The following is a 17,117-nucleotide window of genomic DNA, read 5'->3' as shown; positions in this document are numbered from 1 at the left end:
ATGAATTTTAAATTTCTTGTCAGGATTTAACCATGCCTCCCTGGCCAGGGAGTTTAATTCCTTAGACACAGGAAAAGTTGCTGAGGTCTTGGGTCTAACATTAAAGTACAACTCCTTATCTAGTTCGGCTTCCTGATCTGGTATGTGAAGAACCTCTCTTACAGCATAAATGAGGGCCTCCACCCCAGGGGACAGAGAGCTGTCCCCCTCCATATCATCATCATCCACATCAGGCTGATCAGAATCAGACTCAGCACCTGTGGCAGTGAGCGTTTATGTGAAACCAACAGAGGGGTCTGAGAAGCCTTTCTGGTATCTGCTGCCTTTGCCATGCAATCAATAGACTGTTCTAACACCTGTCTCTTTTAGCTGCAACTAATTCTGAATTTACATTCTGAATCATGCTTTTAAAATTATCCAGCCAGTCAGGTGCCTGTGAACTGTGTCCCTGTGGAGATAAGGATCACTGTTCACACATCAGGGACCCTGCTAAAGAAGGGGTAGAGTTACAAGCAGCACACATAACCATGTCCACAGACATATTTACACAACTGTAATACAGCGCAGCTCACTGAAAGAACACCTCCACACATACCCTAGAGAGCCCCTGGAGCGACAGAGAAACGGAGACCAGCACACAACACAGCAGCGCAGTGTGTGAAATTATGTGTATAACCTTATAGATGTGCAGCGGCGCTACTGCTGGTGTGCTCTCCCCCTGCTATGATCCACTGGTACCAGTACAGCGTCTGTAATAGCGTGGGTCCGTGGAGGAACAGCGTGCATGCAGCCTTGATGATCCGCAGCAGCAGGAAATGGTGCCTTCTCGCCTCCGGTCCCGCTCTCTGGGAAACCCCACCCCTTGTAATGGTGCGCAGTCGCTTCATGTTTATACTGGCTTTATAATAAAACAGTACACACAAAGCCTAAATGACAGTGAGCACTGCGGAGCATGAGCCAGTGTAATTTGCAGCGGGCACCGCAGCTTGTGACAGCCACGTGACATGCTGCCAAACAGCACCAATCCCGATGTTAACACTCATCGCACCTGATGAGCTTCGGCATCTGTTAGAGGGTGGTTGCTAGCTGCTGGCATGGGCAAACACAGTATTGGTGTGTGAAACAGCACCTCAGTGTCCTGTCAGCTGGGATTACGAACATTTATCACTCAGGAGGTTGGTTCGGTCCCCCCTCTAAGTCCCATGAAGCAGGTAGACTGTTTGCCAACCAGTACTACCTGAAAATAAATAACTAAAAAATAAAATAAAGCAAACACTCTGGAGCTCCAAAGAAATGCACCTGGCTTCTTGAGCACATTTTTCTAAACAGAGTCTGGTAGGAGTGGCATAGAGGGGAAAAGCCAGCACACACATACACTAAAGGTTTTTAAAGTGCCAGGCTCCAGTGGACCCGATCTATATCCCATGGTACTAAAGTACAGTTCCCCAGTATCCACTAGGATGTTAGAGAAAATACAATTAAATATATACATTACCAACAAAGTGCTTCTCAACCTTTAAACAGCAAAGTTTTTTTTGCAGCAAAGTATGTAAAAACCATAAAGGAATTTAATGTTCCCAGAGAACTAAATGTAGAGATTGGATAGTGTACTTTGAAACGGTTACAGCTATGCCTGCTACTGTAGTTACGGCTAATGGACACTCATCTATCACGAGTACTAATACTGCATGTGGCCCAAATCTGGAGTTCTGCCAAAAAAAAGCCAAAGTAGTTTAAACAGTAAGTATTTCTGGAACAAATGGCTATGGATGTAAGAGTAGGGGGAAAATGCCACTGTATGATTATTAGAGGACAACGCACTAACATAAATCTCAATTAGAGTCAACTGCAATTAGCTAGAAAGCTAAATAGAAATACTGATTAATATAAAAAGTATGCCAGTTTAAAAAAATAAAATATAGAGGGGGGGGGGGGGGGGGGGGGCACCTGGAGGTAAACTGAAATACATATAACTATAAAACATTACAGTATCACAACACATTCTTCATTTTAGTTATCTTCTTTTATAAAAAAAAATAAGAATTTACTTACCGATAATTCTATTTCTCGTAGTCCGTAGTGGATGCTGGGGACTCCGTCAGGACCATGGGGGATAGCGGCTCCGCAGGAGACAGGGCACAAAAATAAAGCTTTAGGATTAGGTGGTGTGTACTGGCTCCTCCCCCTATGACCCTCCTCCAAGCCTCAGTTAGGATACTGTGCCCGGACGAGCGTACACAATAAGGAAGGATATTGAATCCCGGGTAAGACTCATACCAGCCACACCAATCACACCGTATAACTTGTGATCTGAACCCAGTTAACAGTATGACAAACGTAGGAGCCTCTGAACAGACGGCTTACAACAATAACAACCCGAATTTGTTTGTAACAATAACTATGTACAAGTATTGCAGACAATCCGCACTTGGGATGGGCGCCCAGCATCCACTACGGACTACGAGAAATAGAATTATCGGTAAGTAAATTCTTATTTTCTCTAACGTCCTAAGTGGATGCTGGGGACTCCGTCAGGACCATGGGGATTATACCAAAGCTCCCAAACGGGCGGGAGAGTGCGGATGACTCTGCAGCACCGAATGAGAGAACTCAAGGTCCTCCTCAGCCAGGGTATCAAATTTGTAGAATTTTGCAAACGTGTTTGCCCCTGACCAAGTAGCAGCTCGGCAGAGTTGTAATGCCGAGACCCCCCGGGCAGCCGCCCAGGATGAGCCCACTTTCCTTGTGGAATGGGCCTTGACAGATTTAGGTTGTGGCAAGCCTGCCACAGAATGTGCAAGTTGAATTGTGCTACAAATCCAACGAGCAATCGTCTGCTTAGAAGCAGGAGCACCCATCTTGTTGGGTGCATACAATATAAACAGTGAGTCAGACTTTCTGACTCCCGCCGTTCTTGAAATATATATTTTCAATGCCCGGACCACGTCCAACAACTTGGAATCCTCCAAATCGTTAGTAGCCGCAGGCACCACAATAGGCTGGTTCAGGTGAAACGCTGACACCACCTTAGGCAGAAAATGAGGACGCGTCCGCAGTTCTGCCCTGTCCGTATGGAAAATCAGATATGGGCTCTTATATGATAAAGCCACCAATTCTGATACTCGCCTGGCTGAAGCCAGGGCCAGTAGCATGGTTACTTTCCATGTAAGATACTTCAACTCCACCGATTTGAGCGGCTCAAACCAATGGGATTTGAGAAAATCCAAGACTACATTAAGATCCCACGGTGCCACTGGGGGCACAACCGGGGGCTGTATATGTAGTACTCCTTTTACAAAAGTCTGGACTTCAGGAACTGAAGCCAATTCTTTCTGGAAGAAAATCGACAGGGCCGAAATTTGAACCTTAATGGACCCCAATTTGAGGCCCATAGACAATCCTGTTTGCAGGAAATGTAGGAATCGACCCAGTTGAAATTCCTCCGTGGGGGCCTTCCTGGCCTCACACCACGCAACATATTTTCTCCAAATGCGGTGATAATGTTGTGCAGTCACCTCCTTCCTGGCTTTTACCAGTGTAGGAATGACCTCTTCCGGAATGCCTTTTTCCCTTAGAATTCGGCGTTCAACCGCCATGCCGTCAAACGCAGCCGCGGTAAGTCTTGGAATAGACACGGTCCCTGCTGAAGCAGGTCCCGTCTTAGAGGTAGAGGCCACGGATCCTCCGTGAGCATCTCTTGAAGTTCCGGGTACCAAGTTCTTCTTGACCAATCCGGAGCCACTAGTATCGTTCTTACTCCCTTTTGCCGTATAATTCTCAGTACTTTTGGTATGAGAGGCAGAGGAGGGAACACATACACTGACTGGAACACCCACGGTGTTACCAGTGCGTCCACAGCTATTGCCTGAGGGTCTCTTGACCTGGCGCAATACCTGTCCAGTTTTTTGTTGAGGCGGGACGCCATCATATCCACCATTGGTTTTTCCCAACGGTTCACAATCATGTGGAAGACTTCTGGATGAAGTCCCCACTCTCCCGGGTGTAGATCGTGTCTGCTGAGAAAGTCTGCTTCCCAGTTGTCCACTCCCGGAATGAATACTGCTGACAGTGCTATCACATGATCTTCCGCCCAGCGAAGAATCCTTGCAGCTTCTGCCATTGCTGTCCTGCTTCTTGTGCCGCCCTGTCTGTTTACGTGGGCGACTGCCGTGATGTTGTCCGACTGGATCAACACCGGCTGACCCTGAAGCAGGGGTTTTGCCAGACTTAGAGCATTGTAAATCGCTCTTAGCTCCAGTATATTTATGTGAAGAGACATCTCCAGGCTTGACCATACTCCCTGGAAGTTTCTTCCCTGTGTGACCGCTCCCCAGCCTCTCAGACTGGCATCCGTGGTCACCAGGACCCAGTCCTGTATGCCGAATCTGCGGCCCTCTAACAGATGAGCACTCTGCAACCACCACAGAAGAGACACCCTTGTCCGTGGCGATAAGGTTATCCGCTGATGCATCTGCAGATGTGATCCGGACCATTTGTCCAGCAGATCCCACTGAAAAGTTCGTGCGTGGAATCTGCCGAATGGAATCGCTTCGTAAGAAGCCACCATCTTTCCCAGGACTCTTGTGCATTGATGCACAGACACTTTCCCTGGTTTTAGGAGGTTCCTGACAAGTTCGGATAACTCCCTGGCTTTCTCCTCCGGAAGAAACACCTTTTTCTGAACCGTGTCCAGAATCATTCCCAGGAACAGCAGACGTGTCGTCGGGGTCAACTGAGATTTTGGAAAATTCAGAATCCACCCGTGTTGTTGCAGCACTAGTCGGGTTAGTGCTACTCCGTCCTCCAGCTGTTCTCTGGACCTTGCCCTTATCAGGAGATCGTCCAAGTAAGGGATAATTAATACGCCTCTTCTTCGCAGAAGAATCATCATTTCGGCCATTACCTTGGTAAAGACCCGAGGTGCCGTGGACAATCCAAACGGCAGCGTCTGAAACTGATAATGACAGTTTTGCACCACGAACCTGAGGTACCCTTGATGTGAAGGGCAAATTGGGACATGCAGGTAAGCATCCTTTATGTCCAGGGACACCATAAAGTCCCCTTCTTCCAGATTCGCTATCACTGCTCTGAGTGACTCCATCTTGAACTTGAATTTTTGTATGTACAGGTTCAAAGATTTCAGATTTAGAATAGGTCTTACCGAGCCGTCCGGCTTCGGTACCACAAATAGCGTGGAGTAATACCCCTTTCCCTGTTGTAGGAGGGGTACCTTGACTATCACCTGCTGAGAAAACAGCTTGTGAATGGCTTCCAATACCGTCGCCCTGTCTGAGGGAGACGTTGGCAAAGCAGACTTTAGGAACCTGGGAGGGGGAGACTTCTCGAATTCCAACCTGTAACCCTGAGATACTACCTGCAGGATCCAGGGGTCCACCTGTGAGCAAGCCCACTGTGCGCTGAAATTCTTGAGTCGACCCCCCACCGCTCCTGAGTCCGCTTGTAAGGCCCCAGCGTCATGCTGAGGGCTTTGCAGAACCCTGAGAGGGCTTCTGTTCCTGGGCAGGGGCTGCTTGCTGCCCTCTCTTACCCCTTCCTCTGCCCCGAGGCAGATATGACTGTCCTTTTGTCCGCTTGTTCTTATAGGACCGAAAGGACTGCGGCTGAAAAGACGGTGTCTTTTTCTGTTGGGAGGGGGTCTGAGGTAAAAAGGTGGATTTTCCGGCAGTTGCCGTGGCCACCAGATCCGATAGACCGACGCCAAATAATTCCTCCCCTTTATACGGCAATACTTCCATATGTCGTTTGGAATCCGCATCACCTGACCACTGTCGAGTCCATAAACTCCTTCTGGCAGATATGGACATCGCATTTACTCTCGATGCCAGAGTGCAAATATCTCTCTGAGCATCTCGCATATAAAGGAAAGCATCCTTTAATTGCTCTATAGTCAATAAAATACTGTCCCTATCCAGGGTATCAATATTTTCAGTCAGGGAATCCAACCAGACGACCCCAGCACTGCACATCCAGGCTGAGGCGATGGCTGGTCGCAGTATAACACCAGTATGTGTGTATATACTTTTTAGGGTAGTTTCCAGTCTCCTATCAGCTGGATCCCTGAGGGCGGCCGTATCAGGAGACGGTAACGCCACTTGTTTTGATAAGCGTGTGAGCGCCTTATCCACCCTAGGGGGTGTTTCCCAGCGCGCCCTAACCTCTGGCGGGAAAGGGTATAATGCTAATAACTTTTTTGAAATTAGCACTTTTCTATCTGGGTTAACCCACGCTTCATCACATACATCATTTAATTCCTCTGATTCAGGAAAAACTACAGGTAGTTTTTTCACCCCCCACATAATACCCCTTTTTGTGGTACTTGCAGTATCAGAGATATGCAAAGCCTCCTTCATTGCCGTGATCATATAACGTGTGGCCCTACTTGAAAATACGTTTGTTTCATCACCGTCGACACTAGATTCAGTGTCTGTGTCTGGGTCTGTGTCGACCGACTGAGGTAAAGGGCGCTTTACAGCCCCTGACTGTGTCTGAGACGCCTGGGCAGGTACTAACTGGTTTGCCGGCCGTCTCATGTCGTCAACTGATTTTTGTAATGTGCTGACATTATCACGTAATTCCATAAACAAAGCCATCCATTCCGGTGTCGACTCCCTGGGGGGTGACATCACCATTATCGGCAATTGCTCTGCCTCCACACCAACATCGTCCTCATACATGTCGACACACACGTACCGACACACAGCAGACACACAGGGAATGCTCTTATCGAAGACAGGACCCCACTAGCCCTTTGGGGAGACAGAGGGAGAGTTTGCCAGCACACACCCAAGCGCTATAATATATATGGGAACAACCTTATATAAGTGTTGTTCCTTATAGCAGCTTAAATATATCAAAATATCGCCAAAAAATGCCCCCCCTCTCTGTTTTACCCTGTTTCTGTAGTGCAGTGCAGGGGAGAGTCCTGGGAGCCTTCCTCACAGCGGAGCTGAGCAGGAAAATGGCGCTGTGTGCTGAGGAGAATAAGCCCCGCCCCCTATTTCGGCGGGCTTTTCTCCCGGAGTTTTAGATATCTGGCATGGGTTAAATACATACATATAGCCTCAATGGCTATATGTGATGTATTCTTTTGCCATAAAGGTATTAAATATTGCTGCCCAGGGCGCCCCCAGCAGCGCCCTGCACCCTCCGTGACCGCTTGGTGTGAAGTGTGTGACAACAATGGCGCACAGCTGCAGTGCTGTGCGCTACCTTCATGAAGACTGAAGAGCCTTCTGCCGCCTGTTTCCGGACCTTCAATCTTCAGCATCTGTAAGGGGGGTCGGCGGCGCGGCTCCGGGACGAACCCCAGGGTGAGACCTGTGTTCCGACTCCCTCTGGAGCTAATGGTGTCCAGTAGCCTAAGAATCCAATCCATCCTGCACGCAAGTGAGTTGAAATTCTCTCCCCTAAGTCCCTCGATGCAGTGAGCCTGTTGCCAGCAGGACTCACTGAAAATAAAAAACCTAAAAACTTTTTCTAAGCAGCTCTTTAGGAGAGCCACCTAGATTGCACCCTGCTCGGACGGGCACAAAAACCTAACTGAGGCTTGGAGGAGGGTCATAGGGGGAGGAGCCAGTACACACCACCTAATCCTAAAGCTTTATTTTTGAGCCTGTCTCCTGCGGAGCCGCTATCCCCCATGGCCCTGACGGAGTCCCCAGCATCCACTTAGGACGTTAGAGAAAAGGGGGGTGGGGACAAAAGAAATGTGCTTATTGGGAGCGATTCAAATGTTGTTTTTGGCACCCATCAAAGCAATTCACACACAAACAGACAGGGTTTAGCCATGAATGGTGGCTAATCCAGTCTACATTCCTGATTAAGGCAAACTACTGTTTGGACGCCTAAACCACGTACTTTGCACACATTTCTTCACACACCTAAAGAGGCTGCAAGAGGAAAGGTCTCCCCGTTGGGCAACGGGCACCTAAACGAACAAACAATTGAATTGCTCCGTTTTGTGCCCCCTAGTGGTAGCCACTGGGGGAACCATTGAATCTCCCTTACGGTCTCTTCTCTTCCGATGGGTACAGGCAATGTGGAGCTATATAACCACTGGCATAAAGAAAATTAATTTTGTTTTGGGTCGGTTACCACATTGAAAGCAGTCATTACCTTTGGCTGGGAAGTTATGGGTGTTGCGTTTATCAAGGGTTTGTGAGGAACGGTGTTAGTCTGTGGTGTGCTGATCCGGGGAGATACATATGATCTTGGGGATGAGGCGTCCGATGTCAAAGACATAGGCGATTGATTAGACTGTGTTGCTGAAAAAGGAAAAAAAAAAAAAATACAATAAATAACCATCAAAAATCAAAACAATTTAATAGTGTTTTTCAGGTGAACTTTACATTTGGCAATGACATCCATGTAGTAACTTGGCAACATGAAGCCAGAACAGCACATTGCACACAATCACAAGTTAAAATGATTTTAACTGTTGGAGTATTTTATAACGCATTGGAGGGTGACTGGCAGACAGCGCTCACCTTGTGCAGACAGCTGAGCAACTTGGGAGATTAAAGAAGTAATGTTGAAAGCAGAGGGCCCAGCGGTAATGATCTTGTGAAGAATAGACTGTAAAGAAGCTTGTGTCACAGCAGCTGTAAGAACTGACACCAATACATTCAATTAGACATTTGGGAATATGGATGGGGGAAAAAAATCTATATATCTTAATTATCTATCTGGAAGAGTTCAACATCCGTAAACAAAAGAAAAAATCCATTTTATGGAGGAACTGCTACATTGGAATGTTAGCATTTATACAAATATTCTTAACAGTGTTTAAATATTAAACCTTGATTAGACCAAACATTTTAATTATGGCTGGAAACCATCTAAAGCACAGTAAATAGAGCTAAATACTTTGCGATGCTGAAACTTATTTGAAAAATGCATACTTCTAAAAACCCATTCTGGTAAAAAGTTGAAGTAATATCAATACACTATAATGCTCGAATAGCGAAGCGTAGGGTTAAGATTTCTATTTACACTTGCTCCGACATCACTAGACATGACATGGGACTGCCATCTGCTGCCCCCTATGGTCCTTCAGTCCCCAGCACATAAGTTACAGCAATTTTCTGTGAATACACGAGGCGCAGAATAGCATAGGTGTGTTAATAAAGGTGGAGCCTTCAATATCCAGAACGCTTGGGACCAGAAATATTTTGTAATATTTGTATATCATAATGAGATATCTTGGAGATGGAGCCCAAGTTCTAACACTAACACCTTATACACGTAGCCTGAAGGCAGATTTATATTAAAAAAAAAAATAAGAATTTACTTACCGATAATTCTATTTCTCATAGTCCGTAGTGGATGCTGGGAACTCCGAAAGGACCATGGGGAATAGCGGCTCCGCAGGAGACTGGGCACAAAAGTAAAAGCTTTAGGACTAGCTGGTGTGCACTGGCTCCTCCCCCTATGACCCTCCTCCAAGCCTCAGTTAGGATACTGTGCCCGGACGAGCGTACACAATAAGGAAGGATTTTGAATCCCGGGTAAGACTCATACCAGCCACACCAATCACACCGTACAACCTGTGATCTGAACCCAGTTAACAGCATGATAACAGAGGAGCCTCTGAAAAGATGGCTCACAACAATAATAACCCGATTTTTGTAACTATGTACAAGTATTGCAGACAATCCGCACTTGGGATGGGCGCCCAGCATCCACTACGGACTATGAGAAATAGAATTATCGGTAAGTAAATTCTTATTTTCTCTGACGTCCTAGTGGATGCTGGGAACTCCGAAAGGACCATGGGGATTATACCAAAGCTCCCAAACGGGCGGGAGAGTGCGGATGACTCTGCAGCACCGAATGAGAGAACTCCAGGTCCTCCTCAGCCAGGGTATCAAATTTGTAGAATTTAGCAAACGTGTTTGCCCCTGACCAAGTAGCTGCTCGGCAAAGTTGTAAAGCCGAGACCCCTCGGGCAGCCGCCCAAGATGAGCCCACTTTCCTTGTGGAATGGGCTTTTACAGATTTTGGCTGTGGCAGGCCTGCCACAGAATGTGCAAGCTGAATTGTACTACAAATCCAACGAGCAATAGTCTGCTTAGAAGCAGGAGCACCCAGCTTGTTGGGTGCATACAGGATAAACAGCGAGTCAGATTTTCTGACTCCAGCCGTCCTGGAAACATATTTTCAGGGCCCTGACTACGTCCAGTAACTTGGAATCCTCCAAGTCCCTAGTAGCCGCAGGTACCACAATAGGCTGGTTTAAGTGAAACGCTGAAACCACCTTAGGGAGAAATTGAGGACGAGTCCTCAATTCTGCCCTGTCCGTATGTTTTAGGAACCCCAAAACTACATTGAGATCCCAAGGTGCCACTGGAGGCACAAAAGGAGGCTGTATATGCAGTACCCCCTTGACAAACGTCTGAACTTCAGGGACTGAAGCTAGTTCTTTCTGGAAGAAAATCGACCGGGCCGAAATTTGAACCTTAATGGACCCTAATTTTAGGCCCATAGACAGTCCTGTTTGCAGGAAATGCAGGAAACGACCCAGTTGAAATTCCTCTGTAGGGGCCTTCCTGGCCTCACACCACGCAACATATTTACGCCAAATACGGTGATAATGTTGCACAGTTACATCTTTCCTGGCTTTGATCAGGGTAGGGATGACTTCATCCGGAATGCCTTTTTCCTTCAGGATACGGCGTTCAACCGCCATGCCGTCAAACGCAGCCGCGGTAAGTCTTGGAACAGACAGGGTCCCTGCTGGAGCAGGTCCTTTCTTAGAGGTAGAGGCCACGGGTCCTCCGTGAGCATCTCTTGAAGTTCCGGGTACCAAGTCCTTCTTGGCCAATCCGGAGCCACGAGTATAGATCTTACTCCTCTCCTTCTTATGATTCTCAGTACCTTGGGTATGAGAGGCAGAGGAGGGAACACATACACTGACTGGTACACCCACGGTGTTACCAGAGCGTCCACAGCTATTGCCTGAGGGTCCCTTGACCTGGCGCAATATCTGTCTAGTTTTATGTTGAGGCGGGACGCCATCATGTCCACCTTTGGTTTTTCCCAACGGTTCACAATCATGTGGAAGACTTCTGGGTGAAGTCCCCACTCCCCCGGGTGGAGGTCGTGTCTGCTGAGGAAGTCTGCTTCCCAGTTGTCCACTCCCGGAATGAACACTGCTGACAGTGCTATCACATGATTTTCCGCCCAGCGGAGAATCCTTGCAACTTCCGTCATTGCCCTCCTGCTTCTTGTGCCGCCCTGTCTGTTTACGTGGGCGACTGCCGTGATGTTGTCCGACTGGATCAACACCGGCTGACCCTGAAGCAGAGGTCTTGCCTGACTTAGGGCATTGTAAATGGCCCTTAGTTCCAGGATATTTATGTGAAGTGACGTTTCCATGCTTGACCACAAGCCCTGGAAATTTCTTCCCTGTGTGACTGCTCCCCAGCCTCTTAGGCTGGCATCCGTGGTCACCAGGACCCAGTCCTGAATGCCGAATCTGCGGCCCTCTAGAAGATGAGCACTCTGCAACCACCACAGGAGAGACACCCTTGTCCTTGGAGACAGGGTTATCCGCTGATGCATCTGAAGATGCGATCCGGACCATTTCTCCAGCAGATCCCACTGAAAAGTTCTTGCGTGGAATCTGCCGAATGGAATCGCTTCGTAAGAAGCCACCATTTTTCCCAGGACCCTTGTGCATTGATGCACTGACACTTGGCCTGGTTTTAGGAGGTTCCTGACTAGCTCGGATAACTCCCTGGCTTTCTCCTCCGGGAGAAACACCTTTTTCTGGACTGTGTCCAGAATCATCCCTAGGAACAGCAGACGTGTCGTCGGAATCAGCTGCGATTTTGGAATATTTAGAATCCACCCGTGCTGTCGTAGTACTACTTGAGATAGTGCTACTCCGACCTCTAACTGTTCCCTGGACCTTGCCCTTATCAGGAGATCGTCCAAGTAAGGGATAATTAAGACGCCTTTTCTTTGAAGAAGAATCATCATTTCGGCCATTACCTTGGTAAAGACCCGGGGTGCCGTGGACAATCCAAACGGCAGCGTCTGAAACTGATAATGACAGTTCTGTACCACAAACCTGAGGTACCCTTGGTGAGAAGGGCAAATTGGGACATGGAGGTAAGCATCCTTGATGTCCAGAGACACCATATAGTCCCCTTCTTCCAGGTTCGCTATCACTGCTCTGAGTGACTCCATCTTGAATTTGAACCTTTGTATGTAAGTGTTCAAGGATTTCAGAATTAAAATAGGTCTCACCGAGCCGTCCGGCTTCGGTACCACAAACAGCGTGGAATAGTACCCCTTTCCCTGTTGTAGGAGGGGTACCTTGATTATCACCTGCTGGGAATACAGCTTGTGAATGGCTTCCAATACCGCCTCCCTGTCGGAGGGAGACGTTGGTAAAGCAGACTTCAGGAACCGGCGAGGGGGAGACGTCTCGAATTCCAATTTGTACCCCTGAGATACTACCTGCAGGATCCAGGGGTCCACTTGCGAGTGAGCCCACTGCGCGCTGAAATTCTTGAGACGGGCCCCCACCGTGCCTGAGTCCGCTTGTAAGGCCCCAGCGTCATGCTGAGGACTTGGCAGAAGCGGGGGAGGGCTTCTGTTCCTGGGAAGAGGCTGCCTGCTGCAGTCTTTTTCCCCTTCCTCTGCCCCGGGGCAGATATGAGTGGCCTTTTGCCCGCTTGCCCTTATGGGGACGAAAGGACTGAGCCTGAAAAGACGGTGTCTTTTTCTGCTGAGAGGTGACCTGGGGTAAAAAGGTGGATTTCCCAGCCGTTGCCGTGGCCACCAGGTCCGACAGACCGACCCCAAATAACTCCTCCCCTTTATACGGCAATACTTCCATATGCCGTTTGGAATCCGCATCACCTGACCACTGTCGCGTCCATAACCCTCTTCTGGCAGAAATGGACAGCACACTTACTCTTGATGCCAGAGTGCAAATATCCCTCTGTGCATCTCGCATATATAGAAATGCATCCTTTAAATGCTCTATAGTCAATAATATACTGTCCCTGTCCAGGGTATCAATATTTTCAGTCAGGGAATCCGACCAAGCCACCCCAGCACTGCACATCCAGGCTGAGGCGATTGCTGGTCGCAGTATAATACCAGTATGTGTGTATATACTTTTAAGGATACTTTCCAGCTTCCTATCAGCTGGTTCCTTGAGGGCGGCCGTATCAGGAGACGGTAACGCCACTTTTTTGATAAGCGTGTGAGCGCCTTATCTACCCTAGGGGGTGTTTCCCAACGCGCCCTAACCTCTGGCGGGAAAGGGTATAATGCCAATAATTTTTTAGAAATTAGCAGTTTTTTATCGGGGGAAACCCACGCTTCATCACACACCTCATTTAATTCATCTGATTCAGGAAAAACTACGGGTAGTTTTTTCACCCCCCACATAATACCCTTTTTTGTGGTACTTGTAGTATCAGAAATGTTCAAAACCTCCTTCATTGCCGTGATCATGTAACGTGTGGCCCTACTGGAAAATACGTTTGTTTCCTCACCGTCGACACTGGAGTCAGTGTCCGTGTCTGGGTCTGTGTCGACCATCTGAGGTAACGGGCGCTTTAGAGCCCCCGACGGTGTTTGAGACGCCTGTACAGGTAATAACTGATTTGCCGGCTGTCTCATGTCGTCAACAGTCTTTTGTAAAGTGCTGACGCTATCACGTAATTCCTTCCATAAGACCATCCAGTCAGGTGTCGACTCCCTAGGGGGTGACATCACTATTACAGGCAATTGCTCCGCCTCCATACCATTTTCCTCCTCATACATGTCGACACAACGTACCGACACACAGCACACACACAGGGAATGCTCTGATAGAGGACAGGACCCCACTAGCCCTTTGGGGAGACAGAGGTAGAGTTTGCCAGCACACACCAGAGCGCTATATATATATATATATATATATATATATATATATATATATATATATATATATACATATACACAGGGATAACCTTATATAAGTGTTTTTCCCTTATATAGCTGCTGTATTGATTTATCTGCCAAATTAGTGCCACCCCTCTCTTGTTTTACCCTGTTTCTGTAGTGCAGGACTGCAGGGGAGAGTCAGGGAGCTTCCCTCCAACGGAGCTGTGAGGGAAAATGGCGCCAGTGTGCTGAGGAGATAGGCTCCGCCCCCTTCTCGGCGGCCTTTCTCCCGCTTTTTTAAGGAAAAACTGGCAGGGGTTAAATGCATCCATATAGCCCAGGGGCTATATGTGATGTATTTTTTGCCATCTAAGGTATTTTTATTGCGTCTCAGGGCGCCCCCCCCCCAGCGCCCTGCACCCTCAGTGACCGGAGTGTGAAGTGTGCTGAGAGCAATGGCGCACAGCTGCGGTGCTGTGCGCTACCTTATTGAAGACAGGACGTCTTCTGCCGCCGATTTTCCGGACCTCTTCTGCTCTTCTGGCTCTGTAAGGGGGACGGCGGCGCGGCTCTGGGACCCATCCATGGCTGGGCCTGTGATCGTCCCTCTGGAGCTAATGTCCAGTAGCCTAAGAAGCCCAATCCACTCTGCACGCAGGTGAGTTCGCTTCTTCTCCCCTTAGTCCCTCGATGCAGTGAGCCTGTTGCCAGCAGGACTCACTGAAAATAAAAAACCTAATTTAAACTTTTACTCTAAGCAGCTCAGGAGAGCCACTTAGATTGCACCCTTCTCGTTCGGGCACAAAAATCTAACTGAGGCTTGGAGGAGGGTCATAGGGGGAGGAGCCAGTGCACACCAGCTAGTCCTAAAGCTTTTACTTTTGTGCCCAGTCTCCTGCGGAGCCGCTATTCCCCATGGTCCTTTCGGAGTTCCCAGCATCCACTAGGACGTCAGAGAAATTATAATTTTGTGCATGAAACAAGGTTTGTGTACACTGAACCATCAGAAAGCAAACTTTCCCAGTCATACTCAGAACACTTTGTATTTAGGAATATTTTGGATAAGTTTTATACAGATAAGCTCAAAAGTGGACCTGTAAGATAGTTTTGCAGCACAGTAAAAAGGACAAGCCTTTTTAGGATAAGAATAAAAAGTTACTCTTTGCATCAGTACAGAGGCTTGCTCACAAACACACACTAATGCCCTTTCTAAATATCATAGACATTTTTCATTTTAGCATCACCTAATATGGGCTGTCACCAGGTTCCCTAGTATTATTGCTTTACTACATCGTACTTTGCACACTGCATAGAATACTTGATTCCACTGAAAAATATTATGGGCAGGATGTAATGACGCCATTGCGATATGCCAGCCGAACGCGTAGTTTTTTTTGTTTTTTTTAAGGGTCAATCATTTACAAGGCATGGTTTTGCTTGTAAGTGATTGCCCCTTTAAAAAACAGTCAGAGTCCGGCCAGCATCCCACACGGTTAGCGAACTCTTGACTTCATTACATCTCGCCCTATATTTGTATACTACATAGTGCTAGTGTACAAGGCACTGTGGTAAGCATCCAAATATACCTGGAAAAAAATAAAGATTTTAAACCTACCGGTAAATCTTTTTCTCGTAGTTCGTAGAGGATGCTGGGAATCCGTAAGAACCATGGGGATAGACGGGCTCCGCAGGAGACATGGGCACTTTAAGAAAGACTTTAGATCTGGTGTGCACTGGCTCCTCCCTCAATGCCCCTCCTCCAGACCTCAGTTAGAGAAACTGTGCCCAGAGGAGACGGACAGTACGAGGAAAGGATTTTTGTTAATCCAAGGGCAAGATTCATACCAGCCACACCAATCACACCGTATAACTTGTGATATGCTATCCAGTTAACAGTATGAAAACGACATAGCATCAGTCCAAGACCGATGAGACTATACCATAACCCTTATTTAAGCACTAACTATATACAAGTCTTGCAGAAGTAGTCCGCACTTGGGACGGGCGCCCAGCATCCTCTACGGACTACGAGAAAAAGATTTACTGGTAGGTTTAAAATCTTATTTTCTCTTACGTCCTAGAGGATGCTGGGACTCCGTAAGGACCATGGGGATTATACCAAAGCTCCCAAACGGGCGGGAGAGTGCGGATGACTCTGCAGCACCGATTGGGCAAACAGGAGGTCCTCCTCAGCAAGGGTTTCAAACTTATAGAACTTTGCAAAGGAGTTTGAACCCGACCAAATAGTAGCTCGGCACAGCTGTAGCGCCGAGACCCCTCTGGCAGCCGTCCAAGAAGAGCCCACCTTCCTAGTGGAATGGGCCTTGACCGATTTAGGTAACGGCAATCCCGCCGTAGAATGCGCCTGCTGAATCGTGTTACAGATCCAGCGAGCAATAGTCTACTTTGAAGCAGGGACACCAATCTTGTTGGTTGCATACATGACAAACAGTGCTTCTGTTTTTCTGACTGTAGCCGATCTGGCCACGTAAATTTTCAAAGCCCTGACCACATAAAGGGACTCGGGATCCTCCAAGTCACGCGTAGCCACAGGCACCCACAATAGTTCATATGAAAGGATGAAACCACTTTTGGCAGGAATTGAGGACGGGTCCTCAATTCCGCTCAATCCATATGGAAAACCAGATAGGGGCTTTTATGTGATAAAGCCGCTAATTCCAACACTCGCCTAGCCGAAGCCAAGGCTAATAACATGACCACCTTCCAAGTGAGATTTTTCAACTCCACCGTTTTAAGTGGTTCAAACTAGTGTGACTTAATGAAACTTAACACCACGTTAAGGTCCCAAGGTGCCACCGGAGGTACAAAAGGAGGCTGAATATGCAGTACTCCCTTCACAAAAGTTTGTACTTCAGGGACAGAGGCCAATTCTTTTTGAAAGAAAATGGATAAGGCCGAAATCTGAACCTTAATAGAACCTAATTTTAGGCCGAAATTCACTCCAGTTTGCAGGAAGTGAAGGAAACGGCCCAGATGGAATTCTTCCGTAGGAGCATTCCTGGCCTCACACCAAGGAACATATTTTCCCCATATACGGTGATAATGTTTAGATGTCATGTCCTTCCTAGCCTTTATTAGCGTATGAATGACCTCATCCGGAATACCCTTATCCGCTAGGGTCCGGCGTTCAACCGCAATGCCGTCCAACGCAGCTGCGGTAAGTCTTGGAATAGACATGGCCCCTGTTG

General features: G+C 47.7%; 1 protein-coding gene across 8 annotated transcripts in view; it reads right to left on the bottom strand.

Annotated features, from left to right (window-relative positions):
* The window catches only part of WAC (WW domain containing adaptor with coiled-coil), a 170,706-nt gene that overhangs the window by 24,188 nt on the left and 129,401 nt on the right, over window positions 1–17,117 (bottom strand). For all 8 annotated transcript variants that reach the window (XM_063922027.1, XM_063922026.1, XM_063922028.1 and 5 more), the window contains 2 exons: window positions 8,508–8,630; window positions 8,137–8,285 (listed from right to left, as the gene is read on the bottom strand). In XM_063922027.1, the coding sequence (XP_063778097.1) occupies window positions 8,137–8,285; window positions 8,508–8,630 (272 nt within the window). The remainder of the gene's footprint in view (window positions 1–8,136; window positions 8,286–8,507; window positions 8,631–17,117) is intronic.

The sequence above is a fragment of the Pseudophryne corroboree genome, chromosome 5 (genome assembly GCF_028390025.1).
Source record: "Pseudophryne corroboree isolate aPseCor3 chromosome 5, aPseCor3.hap2, whole genome shotgun sequence".
NCBI classification, from domain to species: domain Eukaryota; kingdom Metazoa; phylum Chordata; class Amphibia; order Anura; family Myobatrachidae; genus Pseudophryne; species Pseudophryne corroboree.
This window is presented reverse-complemented; position numbering and strand designations above follow the sequence as displayed.